The sequence below is a fragment of the Oncorhynchus keta genome, chromosome 29 (genome assembly GCF_023373465.1).
Source record: "Oncorhynchus keta strain PuntledgeMale-10-30-2019 chromosome 29, Oket_V2, whole genome shotgun sequence".
Taxonomy (NCBI): Eukaryota; Metazoa; Chordata; class Actinopteri; order Salmoniformes; family Salmonidae; genus Oncorhynchus; species Oncorhynchus keta.
The window spans coordinates 18,994,599-19,016,573 of record NC_068449.1 but is presented as its reverse complement, the minus strand read 5'-3'; the positions used below and the strand labels follow the sequence as shown (position 1 = coordinate 19,016,573).

Here is a 21,975-nt window from a genome sequence, read left to right as displayed (position 1 = left end):
TTCTTCTGAGGTCTTGACTGATTTCTTTTGATTTTCCCCATGATGTCAAGCAGAGGCACTGAGTTAGAAGGTAGGCCTTGAAATACATCCACAGGTACACCTCCAATTGACTCAAATGATGTCAATTAGCCTATCAGAAGCTTCTAAAGCCATGACATCAATTTCTGGAATTTTCCAAGCTGTTTAAAGGCACAGTCAGCTTTGTGTATGTTAACTTCTGACCCACTGGAATTGTGACACAGTGAATTAAGCTGTCTGTAAACAATTGTTGGAAAAATTACTTGTGTCATGCACAAAGTAGATGTCCTAACCGACTTGTCAAAACTATAGTACATTTATTTTTAATTTGTGGAGTGGTTGAAAAACAAGTTAATGACTCCAACCTAAGTGTAAGAAAACTTCCGACTGTATATAAATAAAATACAATAGCCTCACACTGATGCATACATTTTATTAAATTCAGAGGTAACATAATACCAGAAATTATAAAAATGTATTTCAAACTGTATCAAAAATGTCAGTGATATTAACACAGAGACTTGAACTTAACTCAACTCAAACCCTCATATGATATCTTCAAAATGAAATCTCCAAACTGTCAAGTAAACTATCAAAATGAGCACAAACCAGATTAGACAATATTACAGTGGTACATGTAAGAGCTAGATGGTTATTATAATAACAATCAATGACATGAAAGTATGTGCTTTGTAGAGGGATGAGTGGAGAGTGCAAAAATAGATTTTGCAATAGAATAAAAATAAGATTCTTTATACACACACACAACCCATATATTATGTATGCAAGTAACACAGGAGGCCGGTGAAACCTTAATCGGGGAGGACAGGCTCATAGTAATGGCTAGAAGGGAATAAATGGAATTGAAAACACGTCAAACACACCGTTTCCATGTGTTTGATACCGTTCCATTCACTCCATTCCAGCCATTATGCACCATCCTCCCCTCAGCAGCCTCCTGCGGCAAGTACATTTTGTTAAAGCCCGTTTGCCCAATTATTAGAGCCATTGAGCGCAGAGGTGATGGTCACCCTCACTTTTTATTCTTATATTTGGCATCATGGTCAAAGTTCACTCCAGCTGGTGGCTTTGACTACATCACCAGTAAGTTTCCTATCTGAGTGAGTTACTCCTCCATCCACTTATATTAACAAAATCAACATAACTGTGGCATCCACCCAGACTCAAACACTGACCATGGATGTGTTGACCTTAAATATACACATTATTTTCTGCTTCTAACGCTTAAATGCACCTTCATCAAATGCTCAACAAGTGATAAATTATAGCTCCGTTTGTGTCAGATTATGTATACTGTATATACACACAAACATACAGTTAAAAACCTACCAGTCAGTAGAGACAGAGGCTAATTGAATAATGGGGTATTGAATGTAGCAAACACCAGATGACTGGATGTTTAAAATTAAATGAAAACAAAATGGTTGTATTGCTTTGGTCTTAGTTCTGGAGGCTCTACTCAGTAGGTCCCTCCCGGTTGGTCAGTTAGACACGCTAACAGTCACATCCCTCAAGATGGCAAGACTGAGTGGACTTTCAGGGCGAATCATGTACAAACTCCACTAGGCCTGCTATTCTTTCACAGACATCTCACAGTCACTGCCTCTCTACTGCTTTCACCCACATCCCTATCGCTTTCCTTCTCCATCTTTCGCTCTCCCCTCGTTGCCTTGCTTCCGCAGTGGCTCCACCCTTAGAACCCTAACATATAGTCTTTTTCGGCGTTGTCTGCATCCGTTTTGTCCCAGTTAGCTGGGGACAGGCACTCTTCAGTGTTGAAGTCCTGAGGGTTTACCCCAATGTCCAGGACCTGGGGGTTATTGCGAGACTCAGCGAGTCTGGAGGGGAAGAAAGACATTTCACTTATCACATTCATAAAGGAAAAGATACCAAATATCAGATGGGATGTGAAAACTCAATACATTGAAATGAACAGACGTGGTAGCTTTAACATTTAAAAGCATTTAAATGACAAATGTGTGTATTGACATGATAGGAAAGATACTATACAAAAATGTCTCAAACTTGAGTAAGCAACTATAAAGACAGTGTGTTGGTCTCGAGTTACAGTATCCAGACCTAAACTGTAGAGGCATGTCTTTTTAAATGATCAAACAGTGAGGTATGGTTATCTAAGTACTTCACACAGCTACAACTCTCAGGCCTGACTCTCAACACCACTTCACTGCTACGACAGCAACACCACTTGGCTCACCATGTCACTTCTCATTCAGTGATGTTGCAATAACGGCGAAATGGCTGTAGATGTGAAGCAGAATAACACACAAATCCAAGACCATATGGGCATGGACAAAATGAGAATAAATGACAACAATCAACATGTTAGTGGAGAACCCTGCCGTTCATACACAGCACAGCCTTCCCAAACTCTGTGCACTTTGCTGGTGTAATGTTGGAACCTGTAGTCCAAATTTACACAAGACGGGTAACTTCTCTGTCTTGGTTTGAGCCATACGTTTGCTCAGCGTGGTCTCAACATAAGGGAAGTCAATAGGACAGGGTTCTGAGCCATGGTAATGGGATGCACCTATGAGGACATATGCAACTACAGGCGTTTGTAATGGCAGAATGCTACAGATCCACATCCATGCTCAGACAGATGGGCTGGGTACGGTGAGGATGGAGAGTGACAAAGGGGTCACAGTTGTGGTGAGGGTGGTGAATGGAGTGGGGGTGACTGGGGGAAGTGAGGGTGGGACACTGCACATCCAATGGATGACATCATTACCTGAGTATGATTCAAAGCTATCCAGACTGCGGCTGAGGGGTGCAAAGGAAATGTCAATAGTCAGACAGCTGTTTTACTATTCCCCTATATTTGTATTATGAAGAACACCAGAGCATTCCCAATTAACTTAAAATGTGCATTAACTTCCTGCAGCCAGAAGATGGAACTGTAATCCTTCTTGAGTTACAGCGATCTTAGTGAGGTCAGTGTCAGTGTTGAGAGTTCCGACTCCTGGGCACAAACTTCCTTCATATCGATGTTTAAAGGAATGTACAAGGAGAGAAGGTTTAGGTGCTCATACAGCTAAACTAAATTACTCACACAGAGAATGAAGGCAAGAAATGTCAACTCTGTCTCTTATTTTATAACTCACTATTTAAAAAACTAAACAGGGATGGAGGATCGTCACTAAAACTGTTCTTTGCTTCAGAAGAAGTCCTGAAGGAGGAAAACCATTCAGTCTAAAATGACAGGCATCCCTGGACTTCCAGAGTTCTGCTACCCCATTATACCACCCACAGCAGGTTGAGGGAGAAAAGCCCATCTGCCAATAAACTGCCTTTTACTGAGAGTTATTTCCTGAAACTCAGAGGAAAAGTCTGATCTCATTTCACCCCCTTCCCAGAGGTAAAATAAAGGAAAGAGCAAGCATTAGCAACAACAACATACCCCTGACTGTCATTATGCAGGGAGTTTATAAACAACCCAGTCAAGAGAATGACTAAAGTCTCACAGACAGAAGCTTCTTTTCTGTCATCGCTGGTTGTGGTCTTTTTAGAAAATATATACTCAAAGTGCTCTTAGGAGCTTGTTGAAAATCTCCAGTTGCCACTTCCAAGTCTCCTCAAGTAACTAAAAACGATCCACTCTCATATCATATATCGGCTACAGGCATACAAGAAAAGCAAGTACTGACGTTAGTCAGTTACTGACATCAGTCATGTTTGGTCAGTCCAAGTGACAGTGAATCAGTTCAGCAGCCCTCATATGGAGAACTTCCTCTCACTCTTCACCACAGCTCAACACCCACTACTTCAATAATAAGAGTGCAGCTCTGCAATCAGCGCTCTCTGATAGACAAAAGGCTTGAACCGGGGGGACTCATTTATCAATGGTGAGTGTGTAACAAAAATACTCTCAACCTTGGGTGTGCCAGTTTTCCTGCCTAGGTTGGCATTTATCCATTTTGAACATGGGAAAGTGTGTGTATTAAACAGCTCTCACCATGCATACACACAACTTCTAGTGGTTGATCAATTGTATTGCAAGCAAATAACGTAATAAAACAGATACCTTTGCCATTGGTAAGGAGATCACAGCATAATGTTTTTGACTTAAGGCCTAAATCATACTCATGTTTTCAGACTTGACTAGTTTATTCCCGCTAGACAACAAATTAGGCAACCATTTATCCATTAATAACTCAATAGCCAAGAAAGCTTGGAAGTATATAGACCAGTAACCTATTTAAAATGTTTGATAGTACGGGTAGGCTACAGTATTGCTGTGAGATAAGAGTGCGACATCATACCCCATTTAATATTAGAGCCTATACCAAGGCAGGATATAGAAATCCAATCATCTATTGATTAACAAAATACTGAACAGCAATTTGAATTTTGCGTAGAAGTGTGGGCTGTAGTATTTATATTTAAATAGTTTGAATAGACAATCAATCTTGCAGAATGCGCGGCCAGTGGTTGGCACTCGCTATAGTCGGCATGCATTTTTAGTTTGAAAAGGTCACTGCAAAATCTAAAATATATTCTACCCACACCTCTACAGAAATGTGATCAAATTTGCCATTGCATTTTCTTTTCGAAACAGACATGTCCCAGTTCCAAAATGTCCAAATAGTACAGCAAATGAGGGGGGTTTTGCTACTATGAAAGATTAACGGAAGGCATTTTCCAGACAGGGTTGTAATCGCAACAGTTCGATAAATCCCAATAATTTGTTGCGCACGCAAACACTAGGATCTCTACTTACGACAGAATTTAGTAAGAAATGTACACATGGTTGATAAATAAGGCCCCAGGTCCTCTGCCTACTAAATGTCCCTCAATTAAAGCAATCTCTGGTCGGACTGCCCATCACTACTCCACACAGTCCCCTGTGGAGACGTGATGGGCACAGCAGCATAGATTAACGGCCTAGTGAGTAATTACTGTGTGTGCAGACAAATAATTATCTGATAACAGCACTAGAATGGTCTCAATGCTTGATTGCCGCCCCTCTGAAGCACACTGTCCCTACCGCCAGATAAAGACGAGAGGAGAGGCCACCGTCAGTTTCAAATGAAACTAAATGAAAAGAGCCCAGGGGGAATTGAAAGCACTGGTAAGACTGGAATTAGACTAATACTTAGTGGTAACATAAAAAATACATATTGGGAATTGTGATTCAGCATCCCTAAAGACCTCATCAGGACATGTCATTGAAACAAGATGGACTCCTTTGAGCTCTGCAGGAGTTGGGTTAGTTTAAAAATGAGCCCTTGAGCAGGGTTGGGCAGTAACTGATTACAAAACAATCTGTAAATGTAATCAGTTACGTTACCAGCCACAATATTGTAATCAGATTAAAGATACTTTTGAAAAACTAGATGATTACTTCTTGGATAACATTTACATTTAGAAATTATGTTTGTGACAAAATACATGATGACATCTTTCTGTTATCTCAATGAAATGAATCATTGAAAAAAGGTGCACGTTTTAGTTTGTTCCACCTCAGAGTCTGACCATGTCCGAGACCACTATGATGACACACCAAATGCATTTGATAGATCCTTTTTGTGTTCTTCTAATGCCTCTTAAAAGGAATATTCCACCACTCAAGTTAAGATATATTACCTTCAAAATACAGAAATACCGCCGGTATGATGCATTTTCAATCATATGATGTAAAATGCATCATACTGGCTGTATTTCTGTATTTTGAAAGTAATATATCTTGATAACTTGATTGCTGACATGCAAAACATTTTGGGACTATATCAACAATGGACTAATGAAACAAATACCAAAAGATAATTTTTGGGTGGAATTTTATTTTAAGGGGAAAGTAATCCAACTGTAACTAATCAGATTACATTACTGATTTTGGGTAATCCAGAAATTACATTACTGATTACAATTTGACTGGTAACTACAATAGTAACTAACGGATTACATTTAAAAAGTAACCTACCGAACCCTGCCTTTGAGGAATTCCAGTCTGTACAAGAGCACAGAGAATACACTGAAGGACGTGTCCAGTTAACCTTGAACCTGCTAGTTGTATGACCGAAAACCAATGCTCTGTGTATTTATCCCGCAACCACTGCCATTGAAGCGTGCAGAATACATTCTATCCAAAGTCCTCATTTAAAAACCTATTGTTAAATCACTGCTTGTGGGGGACTGGCCAGTAGAAAGGCAGGCTGAGAAAGCAGAAGATTAAGTTGGGCGTTGAGGCCAGTAAACTGAACACAGCCAGTTTCTTGGATATAAGTGAAGCGAGTGCCCAGCGGCGAGCCAGCAGGTGGGAATGGCAGTGTTTATAAGACAAGCCTTAACCTTTATGGGATAGGGGGCAGTATTTTCACTTTTGGATGAATAGCATGCCCAGAGTGAACTGCCTCCTACTCTGTCCCAGATGCTAATATATGCATATTATTAGTAGTAATGGATAGAAAACAACCTGAAGTTTCTAAAACTGTTTGAATGATGTCTGTGAGTATAACATTACTCATATGGCAGGCAAAAACCTGAGAAAAATCCAACCAGGAAGTGGGACATCTGAGGTTTGTAGTTTTTCCAAAGCTTGGCCTACCAAATACACATTGAGATATGGATAAATTTGCACTTCCTACGGCTTCCACTAGATGTCAACCATCTTTAGAAACTTGAATGAGGATTATACTATAGAGGGGCTCATGAGATCTGAGTCAGTGGTCTGGCAGAGTACCTTGGTCTCATGACGCGCGCTCCCGACAGAGTTACCTCTCGTTCCAGTGCTTTTCTTCAGACATAGGAATTCTCCGGTTGGAACATTATTGATGTTTTATGTTAAAAACATCTAAAAGATTGATTCCATACATCGTTTGACATGTTTCTAAAGGACTGTAATGGAACTTTTCGAGTTTTTGTCTGGATGAAGTGCCTGCGCCTCATGAAGATGGATTACTGGGCTGAACACGCTAACAACAAGTGGCTATTTCAACAAAAATGACAGACTTTTTGGACCTTTATGGAACAAATCAGTCATTTATTGTCGACCTGGGATTCCTGGGAGTGCCCTCTGATGAAGATCCTCAAGGTAAGTGAATATTTATGGTGTTGTTTCTAACTCTTTTGACTCCAAAATGGCAGATTTTCCTCTGGCTGTTTTGGGTTCTGAGCGCCGTTCTCAGAATATGCTTTTTCCGTAAAGTTTTTTGGAAATCTGACACAGCGGTTGCATTAAGGAGAAGTCTATCTTTAATTCTGTGAATAACACTTGTATCTTTTATCAATGTTTATTATGAGTATTTCTGCAAAATCATGGGATGTTTTGGAATCAAAACATTACTGCACGTAAGGCGGCAATGTAAACTGAGATTTTTGAATATAAATATGCACATTATCGAACAAAACATACATGTATTGTGTAACATGATGTCCTATGAGTGTCATCTGATGAAGATCATCAAAGGTTAGTGATTCATTTTATCTATATTTCTGCTTTTTGTGACTCCTATCTTTGGCTGGAAAAATGCCTGTGTTTTTTTTTTGACTTGGCTATGACCGAACATAATCATATGTGGTGCTTTCGGTGTAAAGCATTTTCGAAATCGGACATGATGGGTAGATTAACATGATGTTTATCTTTCATTTGCTGTATTGGACTTGTTAATGTGTGAAAGTTACATATTTCTAAAAAATATTTTTGAATTGCTGCCTTTTCAGCGGAATGTTGTCGAGGGGTTCCCGCTAGAAAGGTTAACCATCGGCTATTGTGTGTGTGTGGTAATGCAGAGGGACTGGACAGGGCACAGTAAAATCACACACCTTGAGAAAGCTTCATCCAGACCATCCTCAAGCTCCTGCCAGACAAAACACACATAGACAAGGTCAAGGAAAGAAGACCATATCAAAATAATTGAAATACTGTTTAAAAAACTAGATTTGTTTCAGAAAGGTTTACAGTAGGTAAACTACAGGAAGTGATGGCATCATGAATGGCTCTTTTGGCTTTACAACTATAAATGGAACATTTCGATTCTGAGCAGCTAAAGGAAACACACACCTCTATCCAAACGTTCCCTGTAATATAAGTATATGATTGCAGAATAACAGCTCCACACCCTCCCCTGCTATGGGGACCATCTGATAACTCTTGTTCTATTCAATGCACCATTGTCCTGAGCTAAACTCAACCCATAATCATACTCTACTATAAAGACACTGCCTTTGAATCAAGTATGTATGCTAGGAGCTACTGTCAATACTGTATTATTTAAATCTTACCCTTACAGTATACTGGTAGTCATTCTATGTCCATTTGATGTAACCATACAGCTCTCCAAGCCTTCATTCTCTCATCCATAAAGCATCGCCCCTCTTATTAAGCATGTGTAGCTACAGTAGTTCTATTCTAGCCCCCATTCTCTTACCCATACAGTATTGTTGTTCTCTGTGGTGTGGTTGTGCATCATGAATGGGTCTGGTTCGCTCTCCTTTGTCCCAGAGCGCAGCAGCGCCACGTTTGCTCCCTCTGCCAAGTCTAGAAGGTTCCCTGTGGCCACTTCTGTAACACAGAGAAAACATACATACTAGATTAATCTCAGAGGGAAGAACCGTACTTTCAATATCAACAGCATTGCAGGACTTCTGTACAGACATCTATTACATATCTTATTGTCACATACCGGCACCAAAACCCCACGCACACTTATGACCATCATGTGAAAACATAACAGTAACATTGAAGGTTGTGCAATGTAACAGGAATATTTAGACTCATGGATGCCACCCGTTAGATAAAATACGGAACGGTTCCGTATTTCACTGAAAGAATAAAAGTTTTATTTTCGAAATTAGTGTTTCCGGATTTGACCATATTAATGACCTAAGGCTTGTATTTCTGCATGTTATTATATTATAATTAAGTCTATGATTTTATATTCGATAGAGCAGTGGTAGGCAGCAGCAGGCTCGTAAGCATTCATTCAAACATGACTTCAAGCCTATCAACTCCCAGGATTAGGCTGGTGTAACCGGAAATGGCTAGCGGGGTGCGCTCTAATAGAGTTTCAAACTTCACTTACTCTGAGACTTGGAGCAGTTGTTCCCCTTGCTCTACAAGGGCCGCGGCTTTTGTGGAGCGATGGGTAACGATGCTTCGAGGATGGCTGTTGTCGATGTGTTCCTGGTTCGAGCCCAGGTAGGAGCGAGGAGAGGGATGGAAGCTAAACTGTTACACTGGCAATACTAAACTGCCTATAAGAACATCCAATAGTCAAAGGTATATGAAATACAAATGGTAGAGAGAAATAGTCCTATAATTCCTATAATAACCTCAACCTAAAACTTCTTACCTGGGAATATTGAAGACTCATGTTAAAAGGAACCACCAGCTTTCATATGTTCTCATGTTCTGAGCAAGGAACTTAAACGTTAGCTTTTTTACATGGCACATATTGCACTTTTACTTTCTTCTCCAACACTTTTTTGTTGTTGCATTATTTAAACCAAATTGAACATGTTTCATTATTTGAGGATACATTGATTTGATTTATTTATTATATTAAGTTAAAATAAAAGTGTTCATTCAGTATGGTTGTAATTGTCATTATTACAAATAAATAAATGTTTTTTAAAAATGGTTGATTAATCTGTATCAGCTTTTTTTTGTCCTTTTTTTGGTAGGCATTGAAAAGTCAGTCGACCTCTAGTAAGAATTTGTTCTCAACTGACTTGCCTTGTTAAATAAAGGTTAAATAAAAAATATATAAAAACATACGCGTCTGTTGTTTGTCACTTATTGTCTTATTGATAAGTGGGCACAGAATAATCCCCAGACCCACACACACACCTCACCATGATGACTGTGCTGTAATGGGATCGTCTCCAATAACTGCTGTGAACGCAACTATTTAATAGGGTTGTGAATCGGTGTGTGTGTGTGTGTGTGTGTGCCATGTGTGCTTATTGATTCCCTGGTCAGACAGACGGGTGTCAGTCCCCTGAGAAGAGAAGGTCAAATCTCAGTAGGTTCTCCAAATCTGTCTCAAAGTTGTACTTGGGTCTATTAATAACCTCATATACTTCCTCCTCTTTTCTCTGCATAAGAGGAGGCCCCCAAAAAAGGAAGGCTCATAAATGATCAACTCAGCCATTGCAGCAGTTCCCCTCCACTGGTTCCCTCCATCCACGACCTCTGACATTTACTGCATCTTCCCTATCACTAAGAAAGCCATTATTAGCAGGTGATTATTCATTGTATCGGTCTGTCTGGGATGGTGAAGGATGCAGGGGGGACCCACAGCACTCTTCATCACCACATTGGGTCTGGGGCTGTGTGCAGGGGGCTTAGGTTGAGAGTGGGATGGGTGTGGGGGCTTGGAATGGGTCTGGGCACCGTCTGGCAGTTTGGCCCCAGGGAGTGAGTGGCAGATTGAGTCAGGAATATAATTTTACAGGCCTCTCAGGAACTACATCTCCAAGTAGAGGACACAGGAGCATGTGCCCACACCCGCGCACACACACCAGTTTGTGTGGCAAGCAGAAAACTGGCAGAGAAGGAAGATGGGAGGTGAGTATCATGTCTCCTGAATAAAGCTGAATAGTCTCCAGCAACACTCCTTCCTGAGATGAATAGGAGGAGGTGAATACTTACTGTAAGCACTTTGCATCTCAGTCAAAACAACTTCCTTATGGGTCTAAGCCACACATCCCTCTATGGGACTATGAATCATAGCTCAAGGACAGCCAAAAGATGAAAGGGACAGGGATGCAATCCCCTTACACCAAGCCTCTCTGTTACAAAAATACAATTTCTGGGTCAAGGGTTTTGCTCTCCTCTCTAGAGATGATCTATAAACCACTGAACCCAAACGGGCCTGATCCTATTGTAATCGTGAGCTGATCCAGTCCCATCCCATGTTAACAGTATCAGATGAGATTTAGATGGATCCCACTCTGGCAGGCTGGGGTCCACCTGGCCAGACTAAGGGGACGCATGGCCAAGCTGATGTTTTACGTCTGCTCTTTCTGTCACGCCCTGGCCTTAGAGACTAATGCTTATATTCTCCATTTTGGTTAGGTCAGGGTGTGACTAGAGTGGACATTCTAGTTTCTTTATTTCTATGTTTTCTGTTTCTATGTTTTGGCCAGGTATGGTTCTCAATCAGGGACAGCTGTCTATCGTTGTCTCTGATTGGGAATCATACTTTGGCAGCCTGTTTTTCCACCTTAGTTGTGGGTAGTTGACTTTGTTAGTGGCCTGTATAGCCCTAGTAAGCTTCACGGTCGTTTTTGTTGTTTCTTGTTTTTGTTGGCGACATTCATAATAAAAATAAATGTACGCTCACAACGCTGCACCTTGGTCCGGTAATTTCCCTGAAGAAAGATTGTGACACTCTCTGCGTCACACAGTGACTGACCCCTGTGATCCCCTCACAAGGGAGGGAGGGTGAGCGTCATCCTCTCTCATGCTCTGGATCAGGAATGCAGCACTTCAGGGCCTAAAACTGCACAGGCCTCACCAGCAGGATTTGAGGAAATGGTCACAGAGACTAGAATCTCTCTGCTTACAGAATTCTACAGAAGAGGAAGCTAATAGCCACAAAGAATGTAGATCCCTCACGCTTTTCAAACAACCAGTGTTTCCTGCTGTTGGAATTCTCACGTGTCCATGGCAGAAGTCACTGTTCTCCTTAACATTCCACAGTGCAAAATATATTTGAAAAACAAAGAGCTCAAATAAGAGAGACAAGATCCAGAGAAAAACAGATCACCATTACTTCCTACTGAAGTGTTGATCATGTCTACGTGAGTATCTTCAGGAGAATAAAGACTGTAACCAGCGTGAGGGAAGGATGGTGGATAGAGGTGTAGACGGAGGAGACTTATCAAGCACCAGATGGACATAGTCACCTGCACTGGGCTATATGAATAGCCTGCCCATTAAATATTATCCCATCCCTGAGGCCCTCAGGCTGAGACTTCAGGCCGGTGACTCACCTCCTCCCTTCAGACTGCCCAGTCTGGACGAGCTCTCCGACTGGCTACTACTTGCTCCTTCCCCATCTGACCCAGACTTCGCATGTTTCTCCTTCTCTGTGGGGGGGGGGGGACAGACCGTCAGCGAAATACAGGAGAACATTTACATCTAGCTGATCATGTTTGTGATGTCTGTAAATTATAGTTGATCATTCACAGCAGATATCAGGCACTTGACCAAACACTCCAATGCTGTATTTAGACAAGATGCCACAAAGACCACAAGATCTGTAGTAGCTACACTTACACATGTCAGTCAGTAGCCACTGGCAAGGAGTTTTAAATAGGGAAGAACCAAACACTGGTCATGTCTGTAGCTTCAGGACCCAGTCAGTCAGGCAGGCAGTTCCTCCTTTGCCTTAATAAGGAGCATCTGGGTCACATGGATAAGGCCTGTCTCCTCTCCTAACATTCTCACCTGCTGGGAGCAGGGCTTATGTTGAGCATAGACCCAAAGAGCTTTCCTTGGATTTCCTGGATAATCTGAATGTTTTTCTCTGATTTTCAGTCTCAGTCTACACAGTATGGTTTATATACCAAGAGAAGCATCTCTACAGGATGTATAGTCCTATAAAATGCACACACAAACATACACATGTATGGACACAGTGCATTCGGAAAGTATTCAGACCCCTTGAATTTATCCACATTTTGATACGTTACAGCCTCATGCCAAAATTGATTAAATTGTTGTTTTTCTCATCAATCTACACACAATATCCCATAACAAAGCAAAAATAGTTTTTTAGAAATGTTTGCAAATGTATTAAAAGTTTAAAAAAAACTGAAATGCAGTGTCTTGCAAACGTATTCGCCCCCCTTTGCGTTTTTCCTATTTTGTTGCATTACAACCTGTAATTTAAATGGATTTTTATTTGGATTTCATGTAATGGACATACACAAAATTGTCCAAATTGGTAAAGTGAAATGAAAAAAATTACTTGTTTCAGAAAATTCTAAAAAATAAACAACTGAAAAGTGGTATGTGCATATTTATTCACACCCTTTGCTATGAAACCCCTAAATAAGATCTGGTGCAACCAATTACCTTCAGAAGTCACATAATTAGTTAAATAAAGTCCACCTGTGTGCAATCTAAATGTCACATAATCTCAGTATATATACACACCTGTTCTGAAAGGCCCCAGAGTCTGCAACACCACTAAGCAAGGGGCACCATGAAGACCAGGTCAGGGACAAAGTTGTGGAGAAGTACAGATTAGGGTTCGGTTATAAAAAAAATATCAGAAACTTTGAACATTCCACAGAGCACCATTAAATCCATTATTAAAAAATGGAAAGAATATGGCACCACAACAAACCTGCCAAGAGAGGGCCGCCCACCAAAACTCATGGACCAGGCAAGGAGGGCATTAACCAGAGAGGCAACTAAGAGACCAAAGATAACCCTGAAGGAGCTGCAACGCTCCACAGCGGAGATTGGAGTATCTGTCCATAGGACCACTTTAAACCGTACACTCCAGAGAGATTTATGGAAGAGTAGTCAGAAAAAAAGCCATTGCTTAAAGAAAAAGAAAAATAAGCAAACACGTTTGGAGTTTGCCAAAAGGCATGTGAGAGATCTCCCAAACATATGGATGAAGGTACTCTGGTCAGATGAGACTAAAATTGAGCTTTTTGGCCATCAAGGAAAATGCTGTCTGGTGCAAACCCAACACCTCTCTCATTACCCCGAGAACACCATCCCCAGCATGGAAGCATGGTGGTGGCAGCATCATGCTGTGGGGATGTTTTTCCATTGGCAGGGACTGGGAAACTGGTCAGAATTGAAGTAATGATGGATGGCTGTAACATACCAAATGTGTAAAAAGGTAAGGGGTCTGAATACTTTCTGAATGCACCAAACATATCCACTATGGGTATGCATTGCATGCATGTCTCCATTCCACGATTAATGGAGAGTTCTTTTCTTGACGCACAAACAAATACTTGTTATGCACTCTAGAAAACGAAAACACAGTATCTGAGCAGGCTTGGTCATTCTTAAAAGGCCTGGCTGCTGACCTGCTGTACCTAATGCTTCCATTACCGTCAGTGGAGATTAAAAGCACATCTCAGCCTGTCCCTCAAGGGCATTGGTTACATTAAAGCCTTTTTAGGATTCCTTAGCCATCGTCCAGCTGAAGCATTAAAAAAAACATAGCCCCCCTTCTGTGAATCCCATTCTCCAGGAGAGCCAAGGTGTCTGAGTGATGACTTGGTTCTAAACCATTGCCTGGGCGACTGCACCCTTATTTCCACTGAACTGGATAGACCCCAGATAGGGTGTGAGAGAGAGTGTCATCAAGCATTGAAACAATTCCAAATAATATTGAGATGCAAAATCAAAGCTATGTGTTTACTGTAAAATACACTTCAAATCACTATTTCTCATGCAGAGAGATGAGAGCGTATACAGATTTGGGTCAGGGATGCAGTTTACAGAAATATGGTGGGGTGGGGGTGCAATGATGTTCAGCAAAGAGACAACCACCCTGATGTTCCTACCCACAATCCTCTAGGGCCATGTAACTCACGGAGCAGTCTCAAAGCTTTTTAATTCTCTCTCCTTCAGCCACAAGAGAACACAACTACTTCCTTTGATATCTCCTCAAAGCCCCACTCCTTTCTACTCCTCTCCCTCATCAACCACATTGTGTAGAACAAGACACGACACAGCCCAGCACATCAGAGGGGTTAGCACTCCTGATGGCTTGGAGTCTGAGCAAACTCTGACAAGGGGGGAGAGATTGAGAGGACGAGGAGAGAGCGCAAGGGGAGAAAAGTCGGCACTCCTAGTTTGCAGCTTTAATATTAATTTTTGAAATGCAGAGTGGAACACAGAAGCGGGGAAACTAAACAGTCCTCTGCTGCCTTGATCTCTGAAAAATAATGAAATAAAATGGAAATGCATCCAAATTAAAACACTATCAAAAGGCTCTGTGGTAAACACAACCTTCTCCTGTCCAAAACCACTAAAAAGGGGGGGAGTAAATGAAAGGCTAGGGGGTGTAAAGGGATGAATAAATAACCTCTTCTTCACGCTCTGTGAGACAGGATCAACTGCACAGGCACCCAGCTGTCACAGACAGGACTGAACTGCCATTGTCACATACTCCCACCCCCTCCCTCACCCCTTCATCTCGGACAGTGACAAACAGAATGAGGGGTTTAGACACGAACAACAGGAACTTCACAAGGATCTAGGTAGATGTTTGAGCGGGATGGAGTTCTACATCCACTCCCACTAAAACCTGCAGCTTTTCATACCACACCTGCCCACTCCTGCTGGTTTTCAGCTATTAGGCTTGATATAGTTTCAAGGGAGCAGAGTTGGAGAGAGAGCAGACGCTTGCACTTTCTCTTGAACTAAGTTTTGCAAATACGTAGTCTATCTTTTAGGAGTGGGAAAATTTGTAGGCAAAGACAATTAAGTGGGTAATAAATATTTATTGAAAAGGAAAAATGTGCAACGCTCGCTCACCATGGTCCGCACGTTGCAATTCTTTGATAGCACCTCAACTCACGTTGGTTGAGTGCCTTCTACTTCTCTGCATTATCAATATGTATTTACAGACACTGTAGTAAACTACAACCTAATCATATTTAAGTTACTTTCCTTGGAAAGATAACTGCTACATGATTCTCAGTCCATGCATAGGCAGCCTACTCTATTTCATTGAGACCACACATATAGCCAAACTCGCACGCCAAACTACTGTAGGAGAGGTAGGCTACTGAAATTGAAGAAGCAAATTCTGAGTGTGTGTGAATAATGCGTCAAAGGCTACTAACACATACAAAGCATTAAAACAACCGCTTCCAAATAATATAAGGGACAAAAATAAAATGTCATCCCAAAGTTGTCTGACCACCCGAAAATACAGAGCGAGCCCGCAATGGTCTCTGTCGGGACCCGCAGGTCTATGCAGCCCTCTAGATCCAGTTGCCAGACTAGATAGACAGTCACAAAATACAGTTTGAAACATCTAGAAACAAAATATAACTGTATGCTTGTTGCAACTGAATCTTGATAAGATTAGACATTTTATAATCAAACAAGAAGAATGGACCTCTGATTGTAAGGCACTATGTTCAGAAAACAACATAGTAAGAGAGGGCGTGCTATATGGAGGGCTGTGGAGGTCAAGAAATTGTCAGCTGGTGATTGTCTCGCAAATATCTGCCAGTCTCACAGTAATTGACCGTTAATTGACATAAATACATTTAGCATCGCCTGGCTTCCACATACAACCTACAAGCCACTGATGCAGATCTTTTGAACATCTACATTTTAAAAAGTAAAAATAAATCCATAGCCTACACAAATCAAATCAAATGTATTTATATAGCCCTTCGTACATCAGCTGAAATCTCAAAGTGCTGCTGGTGGGGGGCCCGAGAAACAAAGGGGGGGACCCGAGAAACAAAGGGGGGGAATACAGGCCCAGAACCATTATGAGCCTCTACATGCAACACTGTACGAGGCTGCCCGATCAGGAAACAAATCAAATCTTGTAAACTTTCCCATGAGAACAAAGAGGAGCGGACAAGCCCCTTCGACAGGGATAACTTTAGACTGCACCTTGAGATATCACTGAGGTGTCCCACACGGGCTTTCCACCACCCACAAAATAATGGTAACGTGTTCCGGTAGGATAACATTAAGCAAGCAATTGGTAGAGTTGCTGGTCCCCTTGGGTACCAGTACCAATGCCAGCAATAGTCAGTCCAGCCACAATCAGTAAGGTTAGAGACCGAGCAATTCGAATTGCCCTTGATAACAGATGAGGTAGTAGTCACTCAGATTGCAACACATGGAAGGGAATCTCTGAAACACTCTTCTGACCATTAACACACATGCCGCTAATAAATAGAACCCTCCATTCAGGAGGAAAGTTATTAGAATTCATGAACCATGATCACACCAAGTAAGACTGGTTCAGTTGTTATAGAGTACTTCCGTCGTGAGGTTAGCTCCTCTGTGGATAATGTCGCTATGAAATAAACTCCTTCATACCCATCGCCACTACAATGGTGTAAGACACATTGACTTGTGGCAAAACATCTACAGGCCCCCTCTTGGCATATGGCTTGAGGTCGGCACAGATTCTTACTGACACACTGTTATTGACATGGAAATGATCTGATGACGTCAGACTCATTCTGCCCAGGTTGCAGCCTACCAGGATACTTGATTTTCTTGCCCTTGTGCAAACAAGGATAGTGGTGGGACTGAACAGTAAGAGACGGGTGGGGACCCGTTTTGGACAATCTGGGCCTTACAAGCGTGCCGCAAAAAGGCCCAACAACCTTTCTTCCAAGAAGGCCTGGTTCTGACAGAAATACATGAAAAACAAAGACATTTACATGTAAATACATTCATGCGTTCTTACTCCAAATGTGTGGCAGTTTGTGTGCAAAGAAAATGATTACTGTGAGAGTAGTTTCTAAATGTACCAAAGTATTTTGTCTCTGGCCCCCCCTCCCCTCTCTATCCATGTCTTTTGTAACAAGCCACCATATAGTCAGTCCACTAGAGACCTGTTTTTAATGTATTAAGTATGTTTATCCTGTGTTACCATTTATCTAGCTGGTAAATAAATAATTAAACCAATTTGTGTAGTACTGAATCATAAGTAAGGCTGGGGTTTTTGCAGAGGCAGGAGGTTACAACTGTTCAGAATTATATGATAAAGGTTATGATTAATAAGTTGACTGTTTATAGATAGGTTGATAGGTTAAGACCTTTAGAGTTTAATTCGGGAGATGGTAACTAACTTCTTGGCGCACCCATCCCTTTAGTGGGATCATGTTCGTCAAATTCAAATCAAATTACTACAAATATTACATTTTCATGAACTCACAAGTGCAATATAGCTTGTTGTTAATCCACCTGGCCTGTCAGATTTCAAAAAAGCTTTACAGAAAAAGCTATCCAAGCGTTTATGTTAGGACATCTCTCTCAGCAGACAAAACATTACAAACAGCTAGCAGCAAAGTAGATGGTCACAAAAGTCAGAAAAGCAATCAAATGAATTGCTTACCATTGATGATCTTCGGATGTTTGCACTCACGAGACTCCCAGTAACACAATAAATGTTCCTTTTGTTCAATAAAGATTATTTTTATATCCAAAATACCTCCATTTGGTTGGCGCGTTTTGTTCAGAAATCCACAGGAGCGGTCACGACAGGGCAGACGAAAATTAGTATCCGTAAAGTTCGAAGAAACATGTTAAAAGTTTTTTTATAAATCAATCCTCAGGTTGTTTTTACAATAAATAATTGATCATATTTCAACCGGACCGTAGCTTTTTCAATAGGAGAGAGAGAGAGAAAATGTCTGTTGTACATGCAAAACTCTGCTGGCATCCAGCCATCCACTGACCCGATGTGATCGTTCTCGCTAAATTTTCGGAATAAAAGCCTGAAACTATGTCTACAGACTGTTCACACCATGTGGAAGCCATAGAGAAAGGAATCTGGTTGATATCCTTTTAAATAGAGGGAAGGCATGAAATGGAACAGAGAGGTTTCAGGAAAAACAGCACTTCCTGGTTGGATTTCCCCCAGATTTTTGCCTGCAATATCAGTTCTGTTATACTCAGACAATATTTGGACAGTTTTAGAAACTTCAGAGTATTTTCTATCCTAATCTGACAATTATATGCATATTCTAGATTCTGGGCCTGAGAAATAGGCAGTTTCATTTGGGTACGTTTTTCATCCAAACATCAAAATACTGCCCCCTACACTCAAGAGGTTAAAGAACTGCTCTCCTGGTGCCCCAAATCCTAATGAGTTAATTGTTACCCGATTAACTATTTTAAAAAGATAAGATAAAAAGAAAATTGGGTACCAATTAAACGCTGGGGCGGCAGCGTAGCCTAGTGGTTAGAGCGTTGGACTAGTAACCGGAAGGTTGCGAGTTCAAACCCCCGAGCTGTTGTTCTGTTGTTCTGCCCCTGAACAGGCAGTTAACCCACTGTTCCCAGGCCGTCATTGAAAATAAGAATGTGTTCTTAACTGACTTGCCTGGTTAAATAAAAATAAAAATAAAATACAGTGGCAAGAGAAAGTATGTGAACCCTTTGGAATTACCTGGATTTCTGCATAAATTGGTAATAAAATTTGTTCTGATCAAGTCACAACAATAGACAAACACAGTCTGCTTAAACTAATAACACACAAACAATTCTACATTTTTATGTCTATTGAACATACCGTGTAAACATTCACAGTGTAAGGTGGAAAAAGTATGTGAACCCTTGGATTTAAGAACTGCTTGATCCTCCTTTGTCAGCAATAACCTCAACCAAACATTTTCTGTAGTTGCGGATCAGACCTGCACAACCGTCAGGAGGAATTATGGACCATTCATCTTTACAAAATTGTTTCAGTTCAGCAATATTCTTAGGATGTCTGGGGTGATCCGCTCTCGAGGTCAGGCCATACCATTTTAAAAATCAGGTTGAGGTCAGGACTCTGACTGGGCCACCCCAGAAGGCATATTGTCTTCTGTTGAAGCCATTCTGTTGTTGATTTACTTCTGTGTTTGGGGTCGTTGTCCTGTTGCATCACCCAACTTCTGTTGAGCTTCAACTGGCGGACAAATAGCCTTAATTAATTTTCCCAGGCCCTGAGGCAGCCCCAAACCATGACATTACTACCATACCATACTTTACAGTTGGGATGAGGTTGATGTGCTGTGCTGTGCCTTTTTTCTCCATACATAGTGTTCTGTGTTCCTTCCAAACAACTCAACTGTAGCTTCATCAGTCCACAGAATATTTTGCAGAAGAGCTGTGGAACAGGTGCTCTTTTGCGAACTTCAGACGTGTAGCAATGATTTTTTGGACAGCAGTGGCTTCTTCCGTGGTGTCCTCCCATGAACACCATTCTTGTTTAGTGTTTTACGTATCGTAGACCCGTCAACAGAGATGTTAGCATGTTCCAGAGATTTCTGATAGCCTTTAGAGTTCTTCATAACCTCAAAGCACTCCGCACTGTGCTCTTGCAGTCATCTTTGCAGGACGGCCACTCCTAGGGAAAGTAGCAATAGTGCTGAACTTTCTCCATTTACAGACAATTGGTCTTACCGTGGACTGATGAACATCATGGCTTTTAGAGATAGATTTCTAACACTTTCCAGCTTTATGCAAGTCAACAATTCTTAATCTTAGGTCTTCTGAGATCTCTTTTGTTCGAGGCATGGTACACATCAGGCAATGCTTCTTGTGAATAGCAAACTCAAATTTTGTGAGTGTTTTTTTGGAGGGCAGGGCAGCTCTAACCAACATCTAGTGTCGTCTCATTGATTAGACTCCAGGTTAGCTGACTCCTGACTCCAATTAGCTTTTGGAAAAGTCATTAGCCTAGGGGTTTACATACTTATTCCAACCTACACCGTCAATGTTTAAATGCTGTATTCAATATAGACAAGAAAAATACAAACATTTTGTGTTACTAGTTTAAGCACACTGTTTGTCTATTGTGGTGACTAAGATGAAGAACAGATGCAATTTTATGATAAATGTATGCAGAAAACCAGGTAATTCCAAATGGTTCACATACTTTTTCTTGCCACTGTAGTTAGTTGATTAGATAACAGTCATCAGATGAATGAAAGTAAAGTCACGCCGGTGTGGCGGTAATACAGTGGTGAAGAGGGAGAAATTCTGACACACGTAGAGAATACCCCCAGGAGTTCTCATTTACATAGAAGTCATACATGCAGTAAATGACATACATGTTCTTCTGATCTGTGAAAACCATGTATGGGTGTTTGACACCTTCCTAAAACAGCACTTTCAATGCACACACACACACACACACACACACACACACACACACACACACACACACACGTTTAGCCTGGTAGATGCTCAAAGTAAAAAATAGGCACAGAGACTACTGTGGTCTGGTTGAACCATGTTGATATTACAGACTCAGACAGAGAGAGGTTGAAAATGTCAGTGAAGACCCTTGCCAGTTGGTCAGCACATGCTCGGAGTACACGTCCTGGTTATCCGTCTGGCCCTGCTGCCTTGTGAAGGTCTTCAATGCCATCGGAAGAATCCCAGAACATATTCCAGTCTGTGCTAGCAAAACACTCCTGTTATTTAGCATCTACTTAATCTGACAATTTTTTATTGACCGAGTCACTGGTGCTTCCTGCTTTCATTTTTTTTATTTTAAGCAGGAATCAGGAGGATAGAATTATGGTCAGATTTGCCAAATGGAGGTTGAGGGAGAGCTTTGTACACGTCTCTGTGTGTGGAGTAAAGGTGGTTGAGAGTTTTTTTCCCCTCTGGTTGCACATTTAACATAACAGCCTTTAACCAGAGTAATCTGCCCTTAATAAAGTGGGTTTACTGAACTAAGCCAGGTTCTCATTTCTGGCCTGGTTGTGCCAACAGAGGCAATGTTTCAATCAAATGTGGACCTTCCTGTTGGGGAGATATCTATTTCACACGCCTCTGTGAAGTGGTCAGGGCCGAGTACTATGTGGCAATTGATGTTGCCACATAGTACAGGAGCCATGGTGGGATTGAGAAACTCCACTTGATTGTCCCTCATGCAGCTGTTGCAGAGAATAGCTACATGCATTGCATGTGAACAGGAGAGAATGAAGTGTGTACTGAAAGAGAAGGGGCAACATGGTGAAAGAATGAAAGAGTAGGGGGGAAGGAAAGGGAGAGAGGATAAGAATGGTTACGCTCAAAGGATATCAGTCAGCCGTCACACTTCTCTAGTCGTCCGGGGTGACCATGCCTACCTTCTTTGGCGGCCTGCCAGAACTCAAACGCCACTCTGAAGGCCTGGGCCACTGTTAACGTCACTGCCTGGGCCTGGGGGGGAAGAGCGAGAGAGAGAGAGAGAGGCAGGGGGAGATAAACACAATAAGTATGACAAACAAGATGTTGGCTAAGTGTTT

At 41.4% G+C, this 21,975-nt stretch overlaps 1 protein-coding gene across 4 annotated transcripts in view; it reads right to left on the bottom strand.

Annotated features, from left to right (window-relative positions):
• Positions 1–435: 435 nt before the first annotated feature.
• The window catches only part of LOC118362396 (low density lipoprotein receptor adapter protein 1-B), a 64,994-nt gene continuing 43,454 nt past the window's right edge, over positions 436–21,975 (bottom strand). For 2 of the 4 annotated variants that reach the window (XM_035742691.2, XM_035742687.2), the window contains 5 exons: positions 21,817–21,889; positions 11,998–12,093; positions 8,427–8,560; positions 7,822–7,856; positions 436–1,877 (listed from right to left, as the gene is read on the bottom strand). In XM_035742691.2, coding sequence (XP_035598584.1) covers positions 1,733–1,877; positions 7,822–7,856; positions 8,427–8,560; positions 11,998–12,093; positions 21,817–21,889 — 483 coding nt within the window. In that variant the 3' untranslated portion in view covers positions 436–1,732. Of the gene's footprint in view, positions 1,878–2,788; positions 2,821–7,821; positions 7,857–8,426; positions 8,561–11,997; positions 12,094–21,816; positions 21,890–21,975 lie in introns of all 4 variants that reach the window. The other 2 variants (XM_035742688.2, XM_035742689.2) reach the window with 2 other exon arrangements.